Source organism: Carassius auratus, chromosome 9, assembly GCF_003368295.1.
Source record: "Carassius auratus strain Wakin chromosome 9, ASM336829v1, whole genome shotgun sequence".
Taxonomy (NCBI): domain Eukaryota; kingdom Metazoa; phylum Chordata; class Actinopteri; order Cypriniformes; family Cyprinidae; genus Carassius; species Carassius auratus.
Window position 1 is genome coordinate 16,199,155 of NC_039251.1, and position 19,819 is coordinate 16,218,973.

Sequence of the window (19,819 nt, forward strand, 5' to 3'; positions counted from 1 at the left end):
ACAGTTTACAGACACGGCGCTTGTTTTCACAATAGCTCAGTTACACACACGACACAGAGCCGTTGAAAAATATTTAACGGCTCTGACACGACATGCGAATTACGACCACGTAGTGTGGGAAACCACTGTCAAAAATACGTAATCAAGGTCAAAGGCATTACTATCCGAGGGAAGATGAATCAATTCAACAAAGTGCGCATGCACCCCACCAAAGTTTTAAACCACTGGCGCCGAAATGGCGGATCAGCAGCCAAGCGCTCACACCTCATCTCAGGTAAGTTAATAATTATTATTATTATTATTTTAATCTGACATGTTTAAGCAGGGGTCATCAAACTTGTTCCAGGCGGTCATGAGGTCGGAGCTAAACTCTGAAGGACACGGGGCAGGCCCTCCAGGACCGAACTTGACGATCCCTGTGTTTAAGGGTTAACGTTAGTTATAACTAATAACAGAGAGTATCAATATTACAGAGATAGTAATTGTTTGTTAACATGGACAAATGGTGCATAATCTAATTAAATATGTACTAATTTGCATAAATACCACAACAGATCTAAACATTGGGTCTAGCCAGGTGAAAATGTCTTGTTAAATTTTGTTGACAAATAACAGTAAAATACTTAATATTAAGATCTGAGTGGAACCCATTTAGGCTACCCATGAGCATAAATACAGAGAGGCAGGAAGTATTAATCTCTCTGTATTAATGCTCCTGGGTAGCCTAAACTGGTTCCATTCAGACCTTAATATTAAGTATTTTACTGTTATCAACAAGATCGAACAAGACATTTTAACCTGGCTATACCCAATATTTAGATCTGTTGTGGTATTTATGCAAATTAGCACATACATACAGAAAGAAATGACTGTGTAATTTAAATTGTTTTTAAACCATTGATTTATCTCTATCAACATAATCACACACAATATTGTAGTAACAAGATGTTGTAATCTTTATTTGCTGGAAAATGACAATCAGTCAAGTTTGTGTTTTAAGCACATCTGACACATCCTGAAATGTAAAGCAGAACGTGCTCCACTTGCAGGTTATTGTAGAATATGTAAGCACACTGCCATCTGCATAATTTATTTTTGCACTTTTAATCAATTTTACATTTTCACTTAGTGCAGGTTAATGTAAGGAAGATAATGTACTACAGATATTTAAATCCTTTTTGTATGTACTCCACTTGTTCACTGCCTGACCATCATCTTAATGTTTATGCAGTTCAATGTTTTTATTATTTTTTATATCTAAAGCACCTTGTTCAGTAAGTATTTAGATGTTTTTCATATCTGTCACAGTCTAAGCATGATCTGTTTCTGTTGTTCTGATGAAGGATGCTTGTGTTGGGGAGGATTCAATATCTGTTGAGGCACATGTGAATGTGCTACAAAGTGAAACAAATCCAGACACATGGCTGTCAAAGACCACACGACAGGAACATTCTCCTGGAGACGCTGAGGAGGAGGATGCACTCAAAAAATACACATACTTAAGGACACCTGCTGGAGTGAGTATATTAAAGAAAAAAAAACTCATCAACTGTAAAATATCTTGTTTCAAATCTTTTCAGGTAATATTCTTTTGTAACTTTTTAGCCCATCTGTTAAAAATTTAAAGCAATAGTTTTAGAAAACAATGTAAGATTTATCAGTCTAGACGAGAACATGAAATGCATGGTATATTGTGAACCTTATTAGTTTCTGATTGTTTCTGCAGTTCTGCAGTGTATGTAGCTAAAGAGCTAAAGAGGATGCAACAGAATCTGATGAATCTGAAAAGTGTTTTTTCTCTTTATTTTTATTATTATTATTGTTATTATTATTCTTTTTATTTATTTATTTTATGAAAGGGGGACCCGGCTACACCTTTCCTACCATACACCTGATGGATACTGACTGTAAAATGGCAATCATAGGAGGAGGGCTCAGTGTGGTGACAGAAGATGGAACAGATGTGTGCCAGTGCACCAGCCTTTGATGAAGCCTTCATAACAGCCTTATGGATGTATTTTGCTTTCAACATTGCATATCCACCACACCTGAGAAAGACACTGCCTTTCCTTCAGAGGGACATTGTCAACATTAGAAGATGGAGACAAGCACTGTCAGTAACTTTACTCTGAATGATTAGTCATTTGTATTAGATCCTCATGCCTTGACTGTACCATTGCACAAAGTGCACTCGAAGGACATTCACTCTTTTGAAGTTAATCCAACATGTTGGAGTGGTACATGCACATGAACCAAATAGCTTGCTCTCTTCTTTGACGTGACTTTTCCTGACCTTTAAATATTTAAAGCGCACATTGTTATGTATGCAGCAGCACTACCTGCCACTTGGATTATCTTCCCTCTTTTCTCAATTTCTCTATCACCCTATTAAATTCTTCAACTTCACTGAAATAGTAAATGGAGGACATAATAACTGCTGGGTTAACAGAAATAGTGTTAACGCTTAAAAAAGATAGATTGGACATTGTGTAAGAAAAAAAGCCACTTTACCATAAACATAAAAATCCCAGTCATTCCCACAGATCTGGCATGGCTAGCCCTATAATCAACAAAAGGTAAGATTAGTGAAACATCCTTTTTATCACATGTCTTGTATATGAAATGCAGATTACACGCAATCATATTTCATTGAAAAAATTGAAATATTTAATTATGCAATATATTATTTACCACTATATCATGCCCAGTCTTCTCAGCCAGCTATCAGGATCAATTTGAGAAACAAAATAGAAAACAAATATATAAAAATACAAATAATTTGAAACAGATAGACAACCAGTGAGACATTAAGCTGTACAGGCTATAGGAACGTAAACATAACACAATCTAACACTTGGTATTTTCAAGATTTTTATTTGTCACATACACAATTCTATAGAGCATATATAACCAGCAGTGAAATATGAGTCAGGTCCGCTCCAATTGGGTTAAAATCCTGTTGGGTTAAAAGTTACCCAACAGTTGAGTTAATTATTTATATTAATTAATATCAGTATTTTTATTAAAAATTACTTAATACAACCATATTTTGAAACTACTTTTGTTGTAAATTACAGATTTTATTTTAATATGCAAATAACACATTTACAAATATATTTTACAATATTTTATTTAAATGTACAAGAATTTGTAAAAATACAACTGACATTTTAAAGATGTCAATTCATATTCATATCAAAATACACAAATGTGCTAATACAGTTCACAGCTGTGGCCTAATGGTTAGAGTTGGACCTGTAACCCAAAAGTCGCAGGTTTGAGTCTTGGTGCTGGCAGGAGTTGTAGATGGGAGGGAGTGAATGAACAGCGCTCTCCTCCACCCTCAATACCCATGGCCGAGGTGCCCTTAAGCAAGGCACTTGAACCCCCAGTTGCTCTCCGGACACTGGACATATAGCTGCCCACTGCTCCGGGTGTGTGTTCATTTCTCACTGCTGTGTGTGTGCACTTGGATGGGCTAAATGCAGAGCACCAATTCTGAGTATGGGTTACCATACTTGGCAAATGTTACGACTTTCAAATAAAATGAACATAACATATAATAATAAAACAATAAAATAATCATAAAATCAAATACTAGCTGCTGGACCTACTGATGATCAAAAAAAAATTTTTTAAATAAATTTTTAAAGTGAAAAAAGGGACATGACATTCAGCCAAGTATGGTGACCCATACTCAGAATTTGTGCTCTGCATTTAACCCATCCGAAGTGCACACACACAGAGCAGTGAACACACACACACACACTGTGAGCACACACCCGGAGCAGTGGGCAGCCATTTATGCTGCGGTGCCCGGGGAGCAGTTGGGGGTTCAGTGCCTTGCTCAAGGGCACCTAAGTCGTGGTATTGAATGTGGAGAGTAAACTGTACATGCACTCCCCCCACCCACAATTCCTGCCGGCCCGAGACTCATACTCACAACCTTTCGATTGGGAGTCCGACTCTCTAACAATTAGGCCACGACACGTAATTATTGATTACTAAATACAAAGTTTTCAAGGAGAAGACAGTGTGCAGAAGAAACTATTAAAGATTGTGTGTTCCAAAAACTCTCAAATGGGAGCAGAGGAGTCTGGGTGGTAGATGTCATATACAAAGAAAAGTTTGAAACACAGATCGACCGCTTGTAGTATCGTCTCCTGTTCCATCGCTTCCCCGTTTAAAATAATTAAAACTTGGGAGGAGATTTCCGTGTCACCAAGCACCAGGACATGTGGATTCTGGCTTGTCTCGTGATTCAAGTACAGCACTAATTAGTGCCAACCTTAAAAGAATAAAAAAACAAACAAAGTTCAGTTAACATGCATTGTGATTATATTTCATTGATACACTCACTTTACAAATGAGTGAATTTAAATGAGTTAAAGGCATAGCGAATTTTAATTGGTGATAATTCACCCAAAAATGAAAATCCTGTCATATTTTTTTATATATATATCTAGGATTTGTATTGTACAACATGTGTCTTATAAAAAATAAATAAAGGTGACTTGACTACACAGGGCACTGTAATTTGCAGTGCAGATGACAGGAAGGGTTTTAAAGACAATTTGCTGTAATTATAGGGTATTCTAATAGATGCATAACAATATTCAATATGAATAAACCATTAAAACACTTTTACTGTACAATTAATTAGTGCTAAGAAGAATATGGCTTCTGTTTTACGCTCCCCTCTTAAAGGTTGGTTGTAGTAAGTTAACATTATGTAAATTGGGGGCACTGGTATACATTTTCGCTGAAAAAGTGGATTGCCTCATGACTGCGCGCTTTTCTTTCGTCTGGGTTTTGAACTTTTATAACAGAAAATTGCAGGTTCATTCAAACGATTCCCACGGAGTCTGTTGTCTGTTGCATGACTGATGTGTGTGAGCTCAGAGCTAAATGGTCCGTGCGGCTTTTCTAGCTTAATTCTAATGATTTTGTCAAACTTTCACATTTCACCAGACATTTTTATTAACTTTAAGTAATACTTGTCTGCAGTGGTGGCTCCAGACAACTTTGATTGGGGGGGCAATGGGGGGTCCTGGTCATTTCAAGGGGGGTCTCATGAAAACCAACAATAAAATACATTGAGCACGGCTAATAACTGCATATTACTGCATCGAAAATACATTTTGGTCCAAAAATAGCAAAAACCATGACTTTATTCAGCATTGTCTTCTTTTCAGTGTCTGTTGTGTGAGATTTCAAAACACTGAAGTGTACTGATATCTGGTTCATGAACAAATCATTCGATGTAACCGGATCTTTTTGAACCAGTTCACCAAATCAAACTGAATCGTTTGAAACGGTTCGCTTCTCCAATAATGAAATGAAAAAGAGAAAATAAACCCTACATCTATACAACAAACAAGTACAAAATACAAAATAACAAACAGGCAAAATCCCAAACAGGAGGACGAACCGGGGGCCGAAATGGCTAAACTGGAATACAAGCCGATGCTTGATGCGGTTTCAGTTCGTTCTAATACAACAATAAAACCTGTGCAACAACGTAATATACCATCAAACAAATCAACCACTAGTGTTATCACTGCATCACACCGCACACACTGGTAGATAGAATACTGCTCCGCCAGATACAAGGCCCCCAGATTAACAAAACAAATGAAATATACAATATCACATAAGGTCAATCATAAACAAAAACAAACAAAGTAATTCGATTACCTGCGGGACGTAAAAGATCTGGCCCAGCTTGAATCATTGGCACTGGAACCGTGAGTACTATTAAAACTGTGAAGACCAAAATAGTGAGTGTTTTTGCAACAAAATTTTCTCCAGAACTTGATGCTGACACACTTGCTGATTATCTTAAAAGTAAACTTAACAGAGTGGTCACCTGTCAAAAAATAGATAATGCACGTAGCACGGTTGGCTCTTTTAAAGTGAATGCTGAATGTAATGATATTGGTGAAATGTACACTCTTGAGCTCTGCCCAGAAGGAGCTCTAATAAGGCATTATTATGAGCCACGTAAGGCCAGTGTTGTTGGTTTTTGTTGTGTGCCGTCAGAAAAGGAGGTAAATGGGCACTCTGGTGTTGACCCAGCATGAAAATCGGCATGAAAGTGTCAATTCGGGTACTGTCTTACAACTGCCGTGGCCTGCGCCTGGGACAGAGTGTAGGGGATAAAGCTCGACGTTCTGTGGTGGACAGTTTGCTCGCCGAATGTGACATTTTATGTTTGCAAGAGACTTTTATTGCTAAACAAGATTTAGAGAAACTGAACACTCTTAATGAAAACTTTCTTGGAGTGGGAGTGTCAACAACTGATCTTAGCAAGGCTATAGTCAGAAGCAGAATCCCAGGTGGGGTGGCTGTGCTCTGGGATAAAAAGCTTGATGCTGTGATAAAACCGATCAGGCTTGATGTTGACTGGTGTATTGGTATACAATATACTTATAAATGTAATAATTTTGTCATTTTTAATGTTTATACTCCATATGAGTCTAGTCAGAATGAGGTTGAATATCTAAATAGACTGGCTTTTATAAAAAAAAAATTATTCAAGACAATAGCATCTGCAGTGTATATGTTTTTGGGGATATGAATGCTGATATCAATGACAGTAACTCATTATTTGCTAAGCATTTGATCTGCTTCAGTGAAGATAATAACTTCACTTTATCAAGTAGAGTACTGTTGCCTGCAGACAGTTATACATACATAAGTGAAGCCTGGCATTCAACATCATGGCTTGACCATTGTTTTAGTACAGCTGATGGGGATGCAGCCATAGAGAATAAGGGTATTAAGTATGGGGTCACAATAACAGATCATATACCACAATTAACATTGAAGAATTACCATCTACAGTCAGCAACAACAATGCTATCAGTGGTAATGTGAGTACTAAATTAGACTGGTCAAATCTTTCTGAAGAGGATCTTTTGGCTTATTATACTAATACAGACCATTATCTAAGTAATGTTTATCTGCCCAGAGAAGCTATTATGTGTAAGGATGTTGTAATAAACAAATCTCCATATTCATCGGGAAGAAGGAGGCGGGAACCGGCGCACAATCAAAAAGCACTTTAATATCCAAAAGTAAATACAAAACGGCGCACCAGCCCCTCACGGACGACTGGTGCGCATAAATAAAAAGCAAACACAAAATAATGTCCCAGGCCTGGTCCTCTCTCGTCCTTCACGGTCGTCACTCCAGTTTTATATCCTTCCATCTCCTACGTGGGACTCGATACTAGCGGTGGGGCTCAGGTGTAGCTCATCTCCAATCACTACACCTGGCCTCACTCCACGTTCCCACGCCTCTCGGCCCCGCCCCACTCGCCACATACCCCCATCGCCCCTCGCAGGCCGGGGGGTACTCCCGAGACTGTGCTCTACTCCCCCCCCCCCCCCTCCCTCCGGGGGAGACCGCTCACGGGGACCTGCGGGAACCCGGGGGTAGGGCAGACGAGGCGAGAGAAAAGGAGATGGAAGGAGGAGCGACAGGGACGAGAGAGGGGAGAGAGGAAAAAAAAAAAAAAAAAAAAGGTTCCCAGACGCACTGCTGCTCGGCCCTCCACCAGCTGGGTGATCTCCTCCGCGGTGCCTGGCGGTGGCACTGGACGGCCCTCGGCGGACGGCGACACTCCTCCTGGTCCTCTCTCGTCCTTCACGGTCGTCACTCCAGTTTTATATCCTTCCATCTCCTACGTGGGACTCGATACTAGCGGTGGGGCTCAGGTGTAGCTCATCTCCAATCACTACACCTGGCCTCACTCCACGTTCCCACGCCTCTCGGCCCCGCCACAGATGTCAACTGTCAGATTGAGGAGCCAAGAGTAATCTATGTGTCATGCATAATGATGTTGTGGCTGCTCTGTTGGCTGCTCTGTGGCTGCTCTGTGGCTGCTCTGTCTAGACAGGGCCCTGAGCTTGAGAATAAAAAGCTTGCCAATGCCAGATATAAGTATGCTGTTCGTTTTATATCTAGAAATGAGCAAGCCATGAGGGCTGACTCTATGGCCAGTAAAATGATGAGCAACAATATTACTGACTTTTGGAAGGAGGCGAGGTCCCTCAATAACTGTAAATCTTCCCTTCCTTGTACTGTTGAAGGAGTCTCTGGAGAAGATAATGTTGTTGAAATATGGAGACAGCACTATAGCTCCCTCTTTAATTGTTTAAAACATGATCCACATTTGGAGGACTCTGTTATCAGTAATGAATCAATAAGTATTCTGACACATGAGGTATTTGGTGCCATATGGAAATGACCTAACAATAAAGCATGTGGTATGGATTCAATAACTGCAGAGCATCTGAAAAATGCCAGTCTTAGGCTTGCTTCCCTCTTAGCAATCAACTTTACTGGTTTCTTGATCCATGGCATACTTCCAGATTCAATGTTATCTATTCTGCTTGTCCCAGTTATTAAGGACAAAGCTGGAAAAGTTGGCTGCCTGGATAATTATAGACCTATAGCATTTGCCTCCTTGATAGAGTGAGTGGGTATGTCTCTTCCCTGGATAATCAGTTTGGATTTAAGCCAAACTATGGAACAGACATGTGTATTTATGCTCTTAAGGAAATAGTGAATTTGTATAAGTCTAAAAATTCCACTATTCTCATGTGTTTTATTGATGCCTCCAAAGCATTTGATCGAGTTAATCACAAACAGCTTTTTATTAAGCTAAAGCAAAGAGGAGTCCCTGGGTATATTGTGAGGGTGCTTGCCTATCGGTATGCCCACCAGCAGATGCATATCAAAGGGGGGGGGGGGTGTAGTATATCTGCCCACTTTAGAGTGTTCAATGGTGTTATTCAGGGAGGAATCTTGTCCCCTGTCTTATTTAATTTATATATGGATGAACTGTCAAGGAGACTTAATGGTTGCAACACTGGCTGTATGCTTGGAGGCATGCTGGTGAATCATCTTATGTATGCAGATGACCTTGTTACTTTTAGTCTGAGTAGTGCTGGGCAGCAGGAGCTTCTTAATATATGCTCTGATTATTGGGTGGAATTTGATATAAAATACAATTCCAGCAAAAGTGCTGTTTTAATATGCAAAACAAAACAGGAAAAATTGCTTAATTTTCCTGTGTTCATGCTAGCCAATAATTGTCTTGAGGTCTGCAAAAATATTAAATACCTTGGCCATTGTATTGCAGATGATATGAATGATGATGATGACATATACAGACAGTGTTATAAGTTATATGCACAGGCAAACACCATAGCACTTAAGTTTAGTTACTGTTTACTCAAGTTAAAGTGGCTCTGTTCAAAGCTTACTGTACACCACTCTATACAGCCCATCTGTGGTCTTCTTACAAAAAATCTAGCATGCAGAAGTTACAAGTTGCCTACAATGATGCAATGAGAATTTTACTCAAGGTTCCCAGAGGAGGGAGTGCTAGTCAGATGTTTGTATCTGTAGGAGTAACCACACTGAAAGCACTTTTAAGAGATTTGATGTTTAAATTTATGCAACGTCTGGATGAGTCTACTAACAGTATCATTGTGGCACTCTAAAATCCCTTAGTGAGTTGCTACAGGTACACATCCAGACTGAGAGTGCATTGGCTGAAATGTCTATATGTATTTTAATTATTGTATTTGCTTTTTTCTTACTGTTTGTTGTTTGTTTGATTTGTTTGTTTTTATCTGTCCTGTCTTGAGTGTGGCAAATAAACAGAAATGAAAATTGAATAATTCACATAACAGAATCAAATAAACCAATAACCCCAAAATAAATACAATATTTTAAAAAAAAAAGTAAATCATAAACAAAACAAACAAAGTAATTCACATAACAGAATCAAATAAATAAAATAACCCCAAAATAAACACAATGTTCAAATTATAATCAAACGAAACGAAAAATATAACAAAAACAAAATGTAACAATTTGATTATAATCTCCAATACTGGGAAACAGTGGCCTACTATATTAGCTCCCAGGTAGATCTGTTTCACAATGTTTCCTATATGAAATGCCTCCTAACACCAATAAGGCAACTGTGCTGCCAAGTTCGTCCCCGGATATCGTCAGCAGTACAAATAGCAGAAGCACGATAAGAGATGTACAGCTCCAAATCAGTGATCGCGATGCCAAATTTGTTACCGGGTATCGTCAGCAATAAAAACAGGGGCGAGCATGGTAAGAGACGTACAGCTCCAATTCAATAACTGCAATGCCAAGTTTGTTGCTAGTAACCATCAGCAGCACAGATCGGGACGAAGGGAGAACTCAAACTTCAGTGCAAAGACGCTCACTCAGTACAGCACCAAACCACCATGTACAAGATGCATTAAGAGCTGGGGGGTGAAAACTTTTGGAATTTGAAGATCAAGGTAAATTGCACTTAATTTGTGTACCGGGAAACATACAAGTATTTTCTGTTGCTTACGAAGGGCAGAACTAAATGGAAAAAAAAAATTATATTTCAACAAAATAAGACAAATTTGGCCATCTTCATCGTGTTCAAAGGTTTTCACCCCCAGCTCTTAATGCATCTTGTTTCCTTCTGGAGCATCAGTGAATGTTTGAATCTTTTTAAATTAGTTGTGTTTGAGTCCCTCAAATGTCCTCAGTGTGATAAGATGCATCTCAAAATCATAAAGTCACTGCTTGAAAGGGTTCAAAAATGCAAAGATGCTGGAAAACTGAAGAATCTGCAGGACCTTAAAGATTTTTCTGAAGAACGCTGCTCAGTTTAACTGTTCAGAACAAACAAGAGACTCATGCACAACCATCACAAAACAGAAAGACAGTCGAGGATCATCAGGTGACAGAACACAGTACTAAGAACCAAGGGTTCCCAAACTTTTGAGTGGGGTTATTTTAATAATTTCAGCAATTTTTGTCATGTGGACTAAATGTTAATATGTTTTATGTACAATATCTTACTCAGGACAGTACTAAATGAAAAATAACATGCATTTAGTATGATCTCTCTTATTTTTTGAAAATGACTCATATATTCACAGATTCTGCAAGCGGTGCCCAAACTTTCGAGCCCCACTGTATATATGTATATTATTATTATTATTATTATTATTATTTTTAAGAAATTGGTTTTAATTAAGCAAGGATTTGTTAAGTTGATAAAAACATTGGTAAAAACCTCTCTATTTTGAATAAATGCTTTTCTTTTCAACTCTTCATTTATCAATGAGCCCACCAAAAGTATCACAATTTACAAATAAATAAATAAAGCAGCACAAATGTTTCCAATATTGATAATAAACTATCATATTAGAGGGATTTTATAAAGATCATGTGACACTAAAAACTTCAGTAATGATGCTAAACATTCAGCTTTGCATCACAGAAATAGGCATTTTTTTTTAAAGTACTGATTGCAATATTTCAGTTTTTCTGTATGTTTGATCAAATAAATGCAGGCGCGATGAGCATGAGACACATAATTTCATAATGCTGCATAATTATCAAAAAGTGTAATATAATCATAGACTGTATAAAATATAATAAAGTCCTTTCACGTCACCATTTCACCAGCCTACACTTCACATAACAGGCCTGTAGGTGGCACTTGGGCTTCACTGACTATGATGGTTTAATGAAATAGTAAACGGTGTAGCAATAGACAGTTTATAATATATATAAATTATATCCCTGAAAGGACTTTGGTATAGTCCAATGGTTTTCAACCTGTATTGGAGGTGGGCCGACAAATAATAATATTGTTCATATAGCCTATGTAAAAAGGTCAAAGTCATAATATAATAACATAATTTCATATATACAATTAAATAAGAAAGAAATTATATTAAACTGCATCTATTCTTCCTCTATTCGAGCTCGCTGATTGGTTTAAGAATAAACCATCAATTTATCTCAGATATTCTTGCTGCATATGCAGTGTTGCCAGACGTACGATAATTATCGTATTTGTACAATTATGTTTACCTCTGTACGATGTACGATCAATAATGAAAAAAATCCTGTAATGTACGATAATTTCAGAATTTTATGAAAATGTAAATGATGGTAGTTGCAGTCATAATGCTTCTTTACTCATACAGAAAATTGGCTCTTATCGACAAAGAAGGCCACAAACTTTGCATGCCAACAAATTTGGCAAATATTTAAACAATTTCAACTGTCTTTAAATGTTTGCTTTTAACTAATAATTCTATATCTTCATTATCAGTTCTTGTTATGCACTACTATAATTTTCCTGTGCACATCTTTTCTCTGTTAACCTTTTCCTTGTATTATACAAACAGACCACAGTGATGAGTCATTTTTTAGATATCTTTTCATATTCACAATATAATATTTTATGAGGTATTTAGTTTACTGTTCATGTGTGTAATAAATATTAAATTACCTTTGTAACATTGACCTTTAAGCCAATCGTGTTGCTCAGTGCACATCACCCAGTAACACATGTACATCTCATGCACATTACATGTTGCTCTCAAAACTGCTCATCCCTGGTACACAGTTTCCCCTTACATTTTGTTTTACAACCTAAAGCAGCTATGTGCACAAGGTACATAAAATAACTCCATGTCCTATGGGCAATATACCAGCTTGATCATTGTATGTTTTTATCATCATTGATCACTAAAATTGGTTAAATGTAGATATATTTGTGAACACATTACCCTTATAGTTTGCATCAATTGTGTAAATTCACTAGGATTTAAAACACCCATAAGGGTGAAAAAAAAATGTTCATTGTTTTTTTATGCAAGATAGTCATTTCTAACATATAAGCAAGCTATTAAGAAACAATAACTTATATTTGATTACAGGTAAAAATCTTTGTGTGATATTCAAACAGAAGAAACTTTCTTATATTTTATTTCAGGTTGCATCATCTTGTAACACGGACATTGACCTGCTTTAGATCCTCTTTATTCTACAGCATAATGCTTACTTACTACTCTTCTTCTGTAGAGCTGCTGCAGGTTTCATCAGAAGAGCTCACATCAGGGCCGGCATTAAGGGGGGGCACTCGCGGGGAGGTTGTTGTGCCCCCCTACACAGTTTTTTAATTAATTTAATGAATATCAAGAATAATTAAAATAAACATTGAGGGCCCTATCTTGCACCCAGCGCAACTGACTTTGTACACCGACGCATGTGTCATTCCTATTTTGCACCCGCGCAAAGCGCGCTTTTCCCTCCACAGAAGCACGTCGCTAAACTAGTTAATGAACTTGCGCTCCCTGGGCGGTTCAGCGCAAAAAAGGAGGCGTGTTCCGGCGCAAACAATCCCTGGTGCTATTTTGCTGTTCCATTAAACAATTGCGCCACTGACCAGAAGAAACCTAGTCTAAAGTCAGTGGCGCGTTGCGCGTTGTTCATTATGCTATTTTAAGGGCGCATGCTTGACCATAACGTATAGCGTGCACAACGCGCATACACTTTGCTCATGTAATCTACACAGATGCAACAGTTATTTTTGCATATCATAATTGTTACACTAAAAAAAATATTAACACATGAGATGACGGAAATCATTGTGGTGTATTTTGGGTGGGTTTCTCCCATCCCCATACAACACAACTTCTCTGTCTTTCACTGCTCTTACAAGAACATCAGTCTCCTCGGCTGTGAACCGCTCCTGGCGTGCGCCTGGTAAATACGCCACAATAATAGCAATCCATAATGGAACTTGCGCACCTGCTTTTAAAGGGAATGTTGGATGACGCTCTGATTGGTTTATTTCACGTTACGCCCAAACCACACCTATGAATAATGAAGCTACTTCAGAGCAACCCATTTTAGATTTGCGCCGGGCGCAAGAGCCATTTATCCCGCCGGGAAAATAGCAACAGCGCAGAGACACGCCCACACAGTTACTTGCGCTTCGCGCTTTGACACTTGCGTTTCAGATCGTTAAAATAGGGCCCTGAATGTTCCATGATTTTAATGTATAAAATACAGTTGATATCAGTTTATTTAATTTTAATTTTTATTTTTAAATAGACCTGTTTCTCTGTTCATTTTCTGGCTCGGCTGGGTGTTCATCTTCATCTCTCTCTTCACATCAGTTCAGTCAGTATACTGTTTGAGTAAATTAATTACTCCGGGATATTGGTTTGTTTTAACTCGGAGGGAGTGTCAGACACATTAAAAAAGTTAGAAGCTTAAGTCATTTGTGGATTAATGTGTTTAAAATGATTCAGTTCGATTTGGTGAACTGGTTCAAAAAGATCCGGTTACATCAAATGATTCGTTCCCGAACCGGATATCACAAACTGCTTTGTTTTGAACTCTCTCACAACAGACACGGAAGAGAAGACAATGATGAATAAAGTCGTAGTTTTTGCTATTTTTGGACCAAAATGTATTTTCGATGCTTCAAACAATTCTAATGACCCTCTGATGTCATATGGACTACTTTGAAGATCTTTTTATTACCTTTCTGGACATGGACAGTATACACAGTTTCAATGGAGGGACTGAGAGCTCTCGGACTAAATCTAAAATATCTTAAACAGTGTTCCAAAGATAAACGGAAGTCTCACGGGTTTGGAACGACATAAGGGTGAGTTATTAATAACATAATTATGATTTTTTGATGAACTAACCCTTTAAGCGTAAAGGAGCAACTGTATTTAAAATGCTAGAAAAGAGAGAGTCAATTTGTTCTGATGTTTTGGATATGCTAAGGAATTCGGATAGATCAGGAAGATAACTTAAAAAGCAGTCTTTTGTGGTAGAAGTGATGGTTCTACCATACTTGAACAAGAAGTAGAATTTACAGTTTTGGCTATATGAAGTTTGCACATATTATATAATGATCTGAGATATCATCACTTGGCTGCATAATTTCAACACTATCAACATCAATTCCATGTGACAGTATTAAATCTAGAGTATGATTTCGACAATGAGTAGATCCTGAAACGTGTTGTCTAACCCCAATAGAGGTCAGAATGTCTATAAATGCTGATCCCAATGCATCTTTTCATTATTAACATGGATATTAAAATCACCAACTATTAAAACTTTATAACTTGGATGTAAAATCACCAAACTCTTTAATAAAGTCTGTATGGTGCCCTGGTGGCCTGTATAGAGTAGCCAGTACAAACATAACAGGGGATTTATCATTAACATTTGTTTCTCTGGATAATGTTATGAAGCACCATTACTTCAAACGAGTTATACTTGAAGCCTGCCCTCTGATATATCCTGAAAACGTTGTTATAAATTGAAACAACACCTCCCCCTTTGCCTTTTAGATGCGGCTCATGTTTATAACAGTAATCTTGGGGGGTGGACTCATTTCAAAAAATGTAATCATCAGGTTTTAGCCAGGTTTCTGTCAAACAGAGCACATCTATATTATGATCAGTGCATCTCGTCTCGTCACCACGGTAAGCAGGGAGGGGACCAGAGCATATTACAGGGTCTGACATTGTGCTTGCAAGTTCACACACCTCTTTAATGTTATTTTTAGTGATCTCCGACTGGCGAAGTCGAACATCATTAGCGCCAGCATGAATAACAATCTTACTGTATTTACGTTTAGCATTAGCCAGCACTTTTAAATTTGCCAAGATGTCAGGCGCTCTGGCTCCCGGTAAACATTTGACTATGGTGGTTGGTGTCTCTATATTCACATTCCGTACAATAGAATCACCAATAACTAGAGCACTTTCATCAGGTTTCTCAGTGGGTGCATCACTGAGTGGGGAGAACCTGTTTAATGATTTTTTTGATCGGAACAGAAGCGCGGTGTTTTGACCCACGACTACGCTGCCTCACTGTCACCCAGTTGCCCTGCTGCAGGGGCTCTGCTGGAACCGGACAATGTACAGGAATCCCTGAGCTAGACGCATCCAAAGCCATATCTAGAGCCCTAACATTCTTACTGTCCTCAATTAAAGTTTGGATGCGTGTCTCTAATTCTGAAATCTTCTCTGTCAGCCTAACTATTTCCCTGCATTTATCACATGTGAATCCCTCATCTACGACAGAGCTAGATAAACTGTACCTGTGGCAAGAGGTGCAAATAACAATAGCAGGAGAAGCCATTACTCACCGTGCTTGATGAAATATTCTTACTGCGGTTGTTTGATGAACTTGTGAAAAACTGGAGCTGGAGCGAGAGAGAGGAGCGGAGAAAAGAAAACAGCGATAGGTTCGAATGAAAACGCTAATGACAAGCTAACAAGTGCTAAGGCTTTGCAGGTGTCCTGCACTCAGGGATATAAAATAAAAGTGAACGATCAAAATTAATCTGATAAGATTGATCGATAGTATCAAAAATATGGTGTAAATTAAGTTATATTTATCACTTAAAAAAAAAAAAAAAAACAGAGTGATAGTAAGATAAAGATTTTAGTTATTTTAGTTTCTCATTTGTTTTTCCAGATATTTCTCATCTGAGGGTCTGTATATTGCTGCTGGCAGGTACATTCTTTTCACACACAGGCTATATGATTATAATGGAATAACATCTGTATATATATATATATATATATATATATATATATATATATATATATATAGCTAGATTCACCTTGATTACTTGATTAATAAAATTCTACAGTATCTGCTGTTGTTGACGCTGAAAGGACGTTTAATCTTGTTTATTGATGTTTCTTGAAGAAGTTACTTTGAAGTGTTAGTGATTGACCTACAAGTAAACCTGTTTGCTTGATTTTTGTGTTTATTGAGATCGTTATTGAGTTATTTTCAACTGCGTCACACATACATGTCCAGACATGCCCACAGCCAATGTTTCTGATAGTTTAGCTTAATGGTGAGCGTGATTTCACCAAGTACGACAAGTTCCTGGATCAATATCCTTGTTGATCCTGGAACAACATTCCAATCAACCAATCAGAATTGAGATATAACTTTTCAGGAAATATCTGTTTTAGGCTTACAATCAGGGATAGGTGCTTCTACACCCTTGTTAATCAGCTATTTCCAACTGATTTTAGGAATTAATTATGGGTAAGGTTAGGTTTAGAGGTAGGGATTGCGTTGTCTATATTTTTGGACAAAAATGTTGATCCAGGATCATCAAAAGATGTTGATCCAGGAATATGTATTAGAAATTTCTTGTGTTTCAGACTAATGCTTCTACTGTCTGTCACTGATAATATCCTATCAATACATTCCCTAAACCTGATCACCTATATGTCCTCATCCTTATATAATTATTGTGCTCTAACCGCCATCCAGGGGGTTCACACATCCAAGTCTGAATCAGATCCTGATAGTCAAAGTCTCTCCAACAGTGATCTCCAATAATTTTGACTGAATTTACCTCAATCTGGGCAGACAGCATTTCTCTGTACACTTCAAGATTCTTACGGCTGCTTCTGTCTTCTGTCACTTCATCAAACAGTAACCCACTGGAAGCCATGCATGCTCAATGCGTCACACAGCTCCACCATGTTTCACAGAGGATGTTGAATGCTTTGGATGAGTTGTTGCTAGCAATACTTTTTTCTTACCAGTATCTGGTACACATTGATTTTAATTTCAGCCGGCCAAAGAATGCTTTTCCAAAAGTGGTCTGGCTCTTTTAGATATTTTTTGGCAAAGTCTAATCTGGCCTTGTTTGCACCTTGGAGATCGTATTTGATCTTGTGAAGTCTTTTTTTATCAGAATGTACCAAACTGTTGATTTAGCCAGAGTATACAGTGTGCACCTTAACCATTATATAACTGTAACTTGAATATATTTTGGTCAGCAGCTAAAATAAAATAATGTGCCTGTGTCCAAATATAAATGGACCTAACTGTACAATATGGAAGAGCACTTTTTTATTTATTTTTTATTTTGTCTGGGACTTTATAGTTTTTATGGGGAACCATCACTTATGACTAATATTCAACGTATACTCTTATATTACTGTACAAAAAAAAAAAAAAAAAAACTGATCAAACAGTTACACCCTGTGTAGACCTTGTGACTTATACACACTTGCCAGGAAGTAGAGTATAAAAGCAGGGCTCTTCTGGAACTTTACAAACTCTTCCTCTGAGACTTTGAAGGCAGCAATCTGAAAACCAAGGTGAGTTTTTGGCACAAAGATCTAATAAATAACCTTTCTACTTAAAGAGTCTTTTTACTTTGTCTTTAAAATACATTAAGAATCCACAGAGTGCGGACATTTAATTTTCTTAATCCTGCTTATTTATTTCCAGGTTCATCATGGAAATCCTGAGAACTCTGCTTTTTCTTTGCATTGTGTTCTCCAATGCAGAGGGTAACCAAGAGATATTTAGTTTTAAGATTTCTTTTTTTTTAAACTTGGTTTTCCATTTTAACATCTTGTTCTATCAAAACTTAAAATTGTTTTTGTTTGTAGCATTATGGAGAGGGAAAGCAGGAAATATTAACTAATTTTGCATGATTAATAAGGGATCTACTAATGTCTAAAATACACACATTTGCAGTACATAATAACACAATCATTAAATAAGCTACATAAAATAACAATATTAAGAAAGGTTTTTCAGATGTTACAAGAGACCTAATGTTTATGTACTGGATGCAGGTAATTTGGCTGAAAAATGCCCTTATGGATGGAAAAATTTTGGAGTCCGATGCTTCAAGTTCTTCCCTCAGACGGTTAACATGATCACAGCAGAGGTAAAGTGCTGGCTGTAGGTGATTTTTACTTAATTTATTATTTTTCTTGAAGTAAAACTTTCTTTTCTGCAAATAAATAATTCAGAGAACTGGTCATGAGCAAAATTAAGAATTTTCTAAAACTTTTGTTTTAAAAAGTCACTTTGTGTTTCATGCTGAAAATATTATATTTTGTACTGCCAATAAAAAACAATTTTTCTATTTAGAGAAACTGCCAAAGTCTTGACTCAAATCTGGCATCTGTGCAAAATAAAATGGAAAACGATTTTCTGATGAGTCTGTTGCCACCTTCTTCCACGAACTTTTGGATTGGTGCTTATGATGCTATACAAGTAAGATAAAATATGTGGACTAAAGAGACTTATTTGACTGAAAATTCATGAAATATGAAGATGGGTTGACTTAGCTGCTTACTGTATTCAGAGTACAGCACTATTTATAATCACTCTTTTAGGAAGGACAGTGGCTGTGGACTGATGGAACTCCATATGACTACACTTACTGGTGTTCTGGTGAACCTTCTGGCGGTGTTTCAGAAAACTGTGTGGTGATTAACTGGAGGTGTAAGTTAGCAGTCTGTTTTTTTTTTATAACATGAAATGACAAGTGCCTTTAAATGAATATTTGTTTTAATTTTTATCCTACCAGCCCTGTAAAGATCAGAATAACTTATTTACTTTTTTCCACCCTACAGCTAACGTTTGCTGGGTTGATATATCCTGTGCGACTTCAGCGAGTTATTTTTGTGCTAAAGACCTGTGAGATCATATGCAGTCGTCCTGCTCCACAGTTACTTTGATTGTACTACATTTACTTTTTTTTGTATCTCATGTTTACAAATTAAAAAATAAAGCTATTCTGAAATTAAGCTTCATTTAAATTTCTTCTAAACTGTAATTCTTCTCAATACCTTCTCTGAAACTCTTGCAATCACATAAATAAAAATAAATTATAAAAATTTTGGGTGTTGTGGAGTTTTGTGTATATAAATAAGTACATTTCATTGTATGTTTGGTGATACACCTTTATCCTCTATTTGTGTATATATATATATATATATATATATATATATATATATATATATATATATATATATATATATATATATATATATATATATATATTAGATTAGATTAGATTCAACTTTATTGTCACTGCACATGTAAGGTACAAGGCAACGAAATGCAGTTAGCATCTAACCAGAAGTGCAATAAGCAGTAAGTATAGAATATA

The 19,819-nt window shown here is 37.1% G+C and overlaps 1 protein-coding gene across 1 annotated transcript; it reads left to right on the forward strand.

The window, feature by feature from the left end:
• The first annotated feature begins 17,950 nt into the window (after positions 1 to 17,950).
• On the forward strand, positions 17,951 to 19,539 carry LOC113109324 (ladderlectin). The gene is made up of 6 exons (XM_026272943.1): positions 17,951 to 18,005; positions 18,139 to 18,200; positions 18,492 to 18,586; positions 18,793 to 18,918; positions 19,041 to 19,149; positions 19,281 to 19,539. The coding sequence occupies exons 2-6, from the start codon at positions 18,146 to 18,148 to the stop codon at positions 19,346 to 19,348; spliced, it is 453 nt and encodes a 150-aa protein (XP_026128728.1). The 5' UTR covers positions 17,951 to 18,005; positions 18,139 to 18,145; the 3' UTR covers positions 19,349 to 19,539.
• Positions 19,540 to 19,819: the final 280 nt, after the last annotated feature.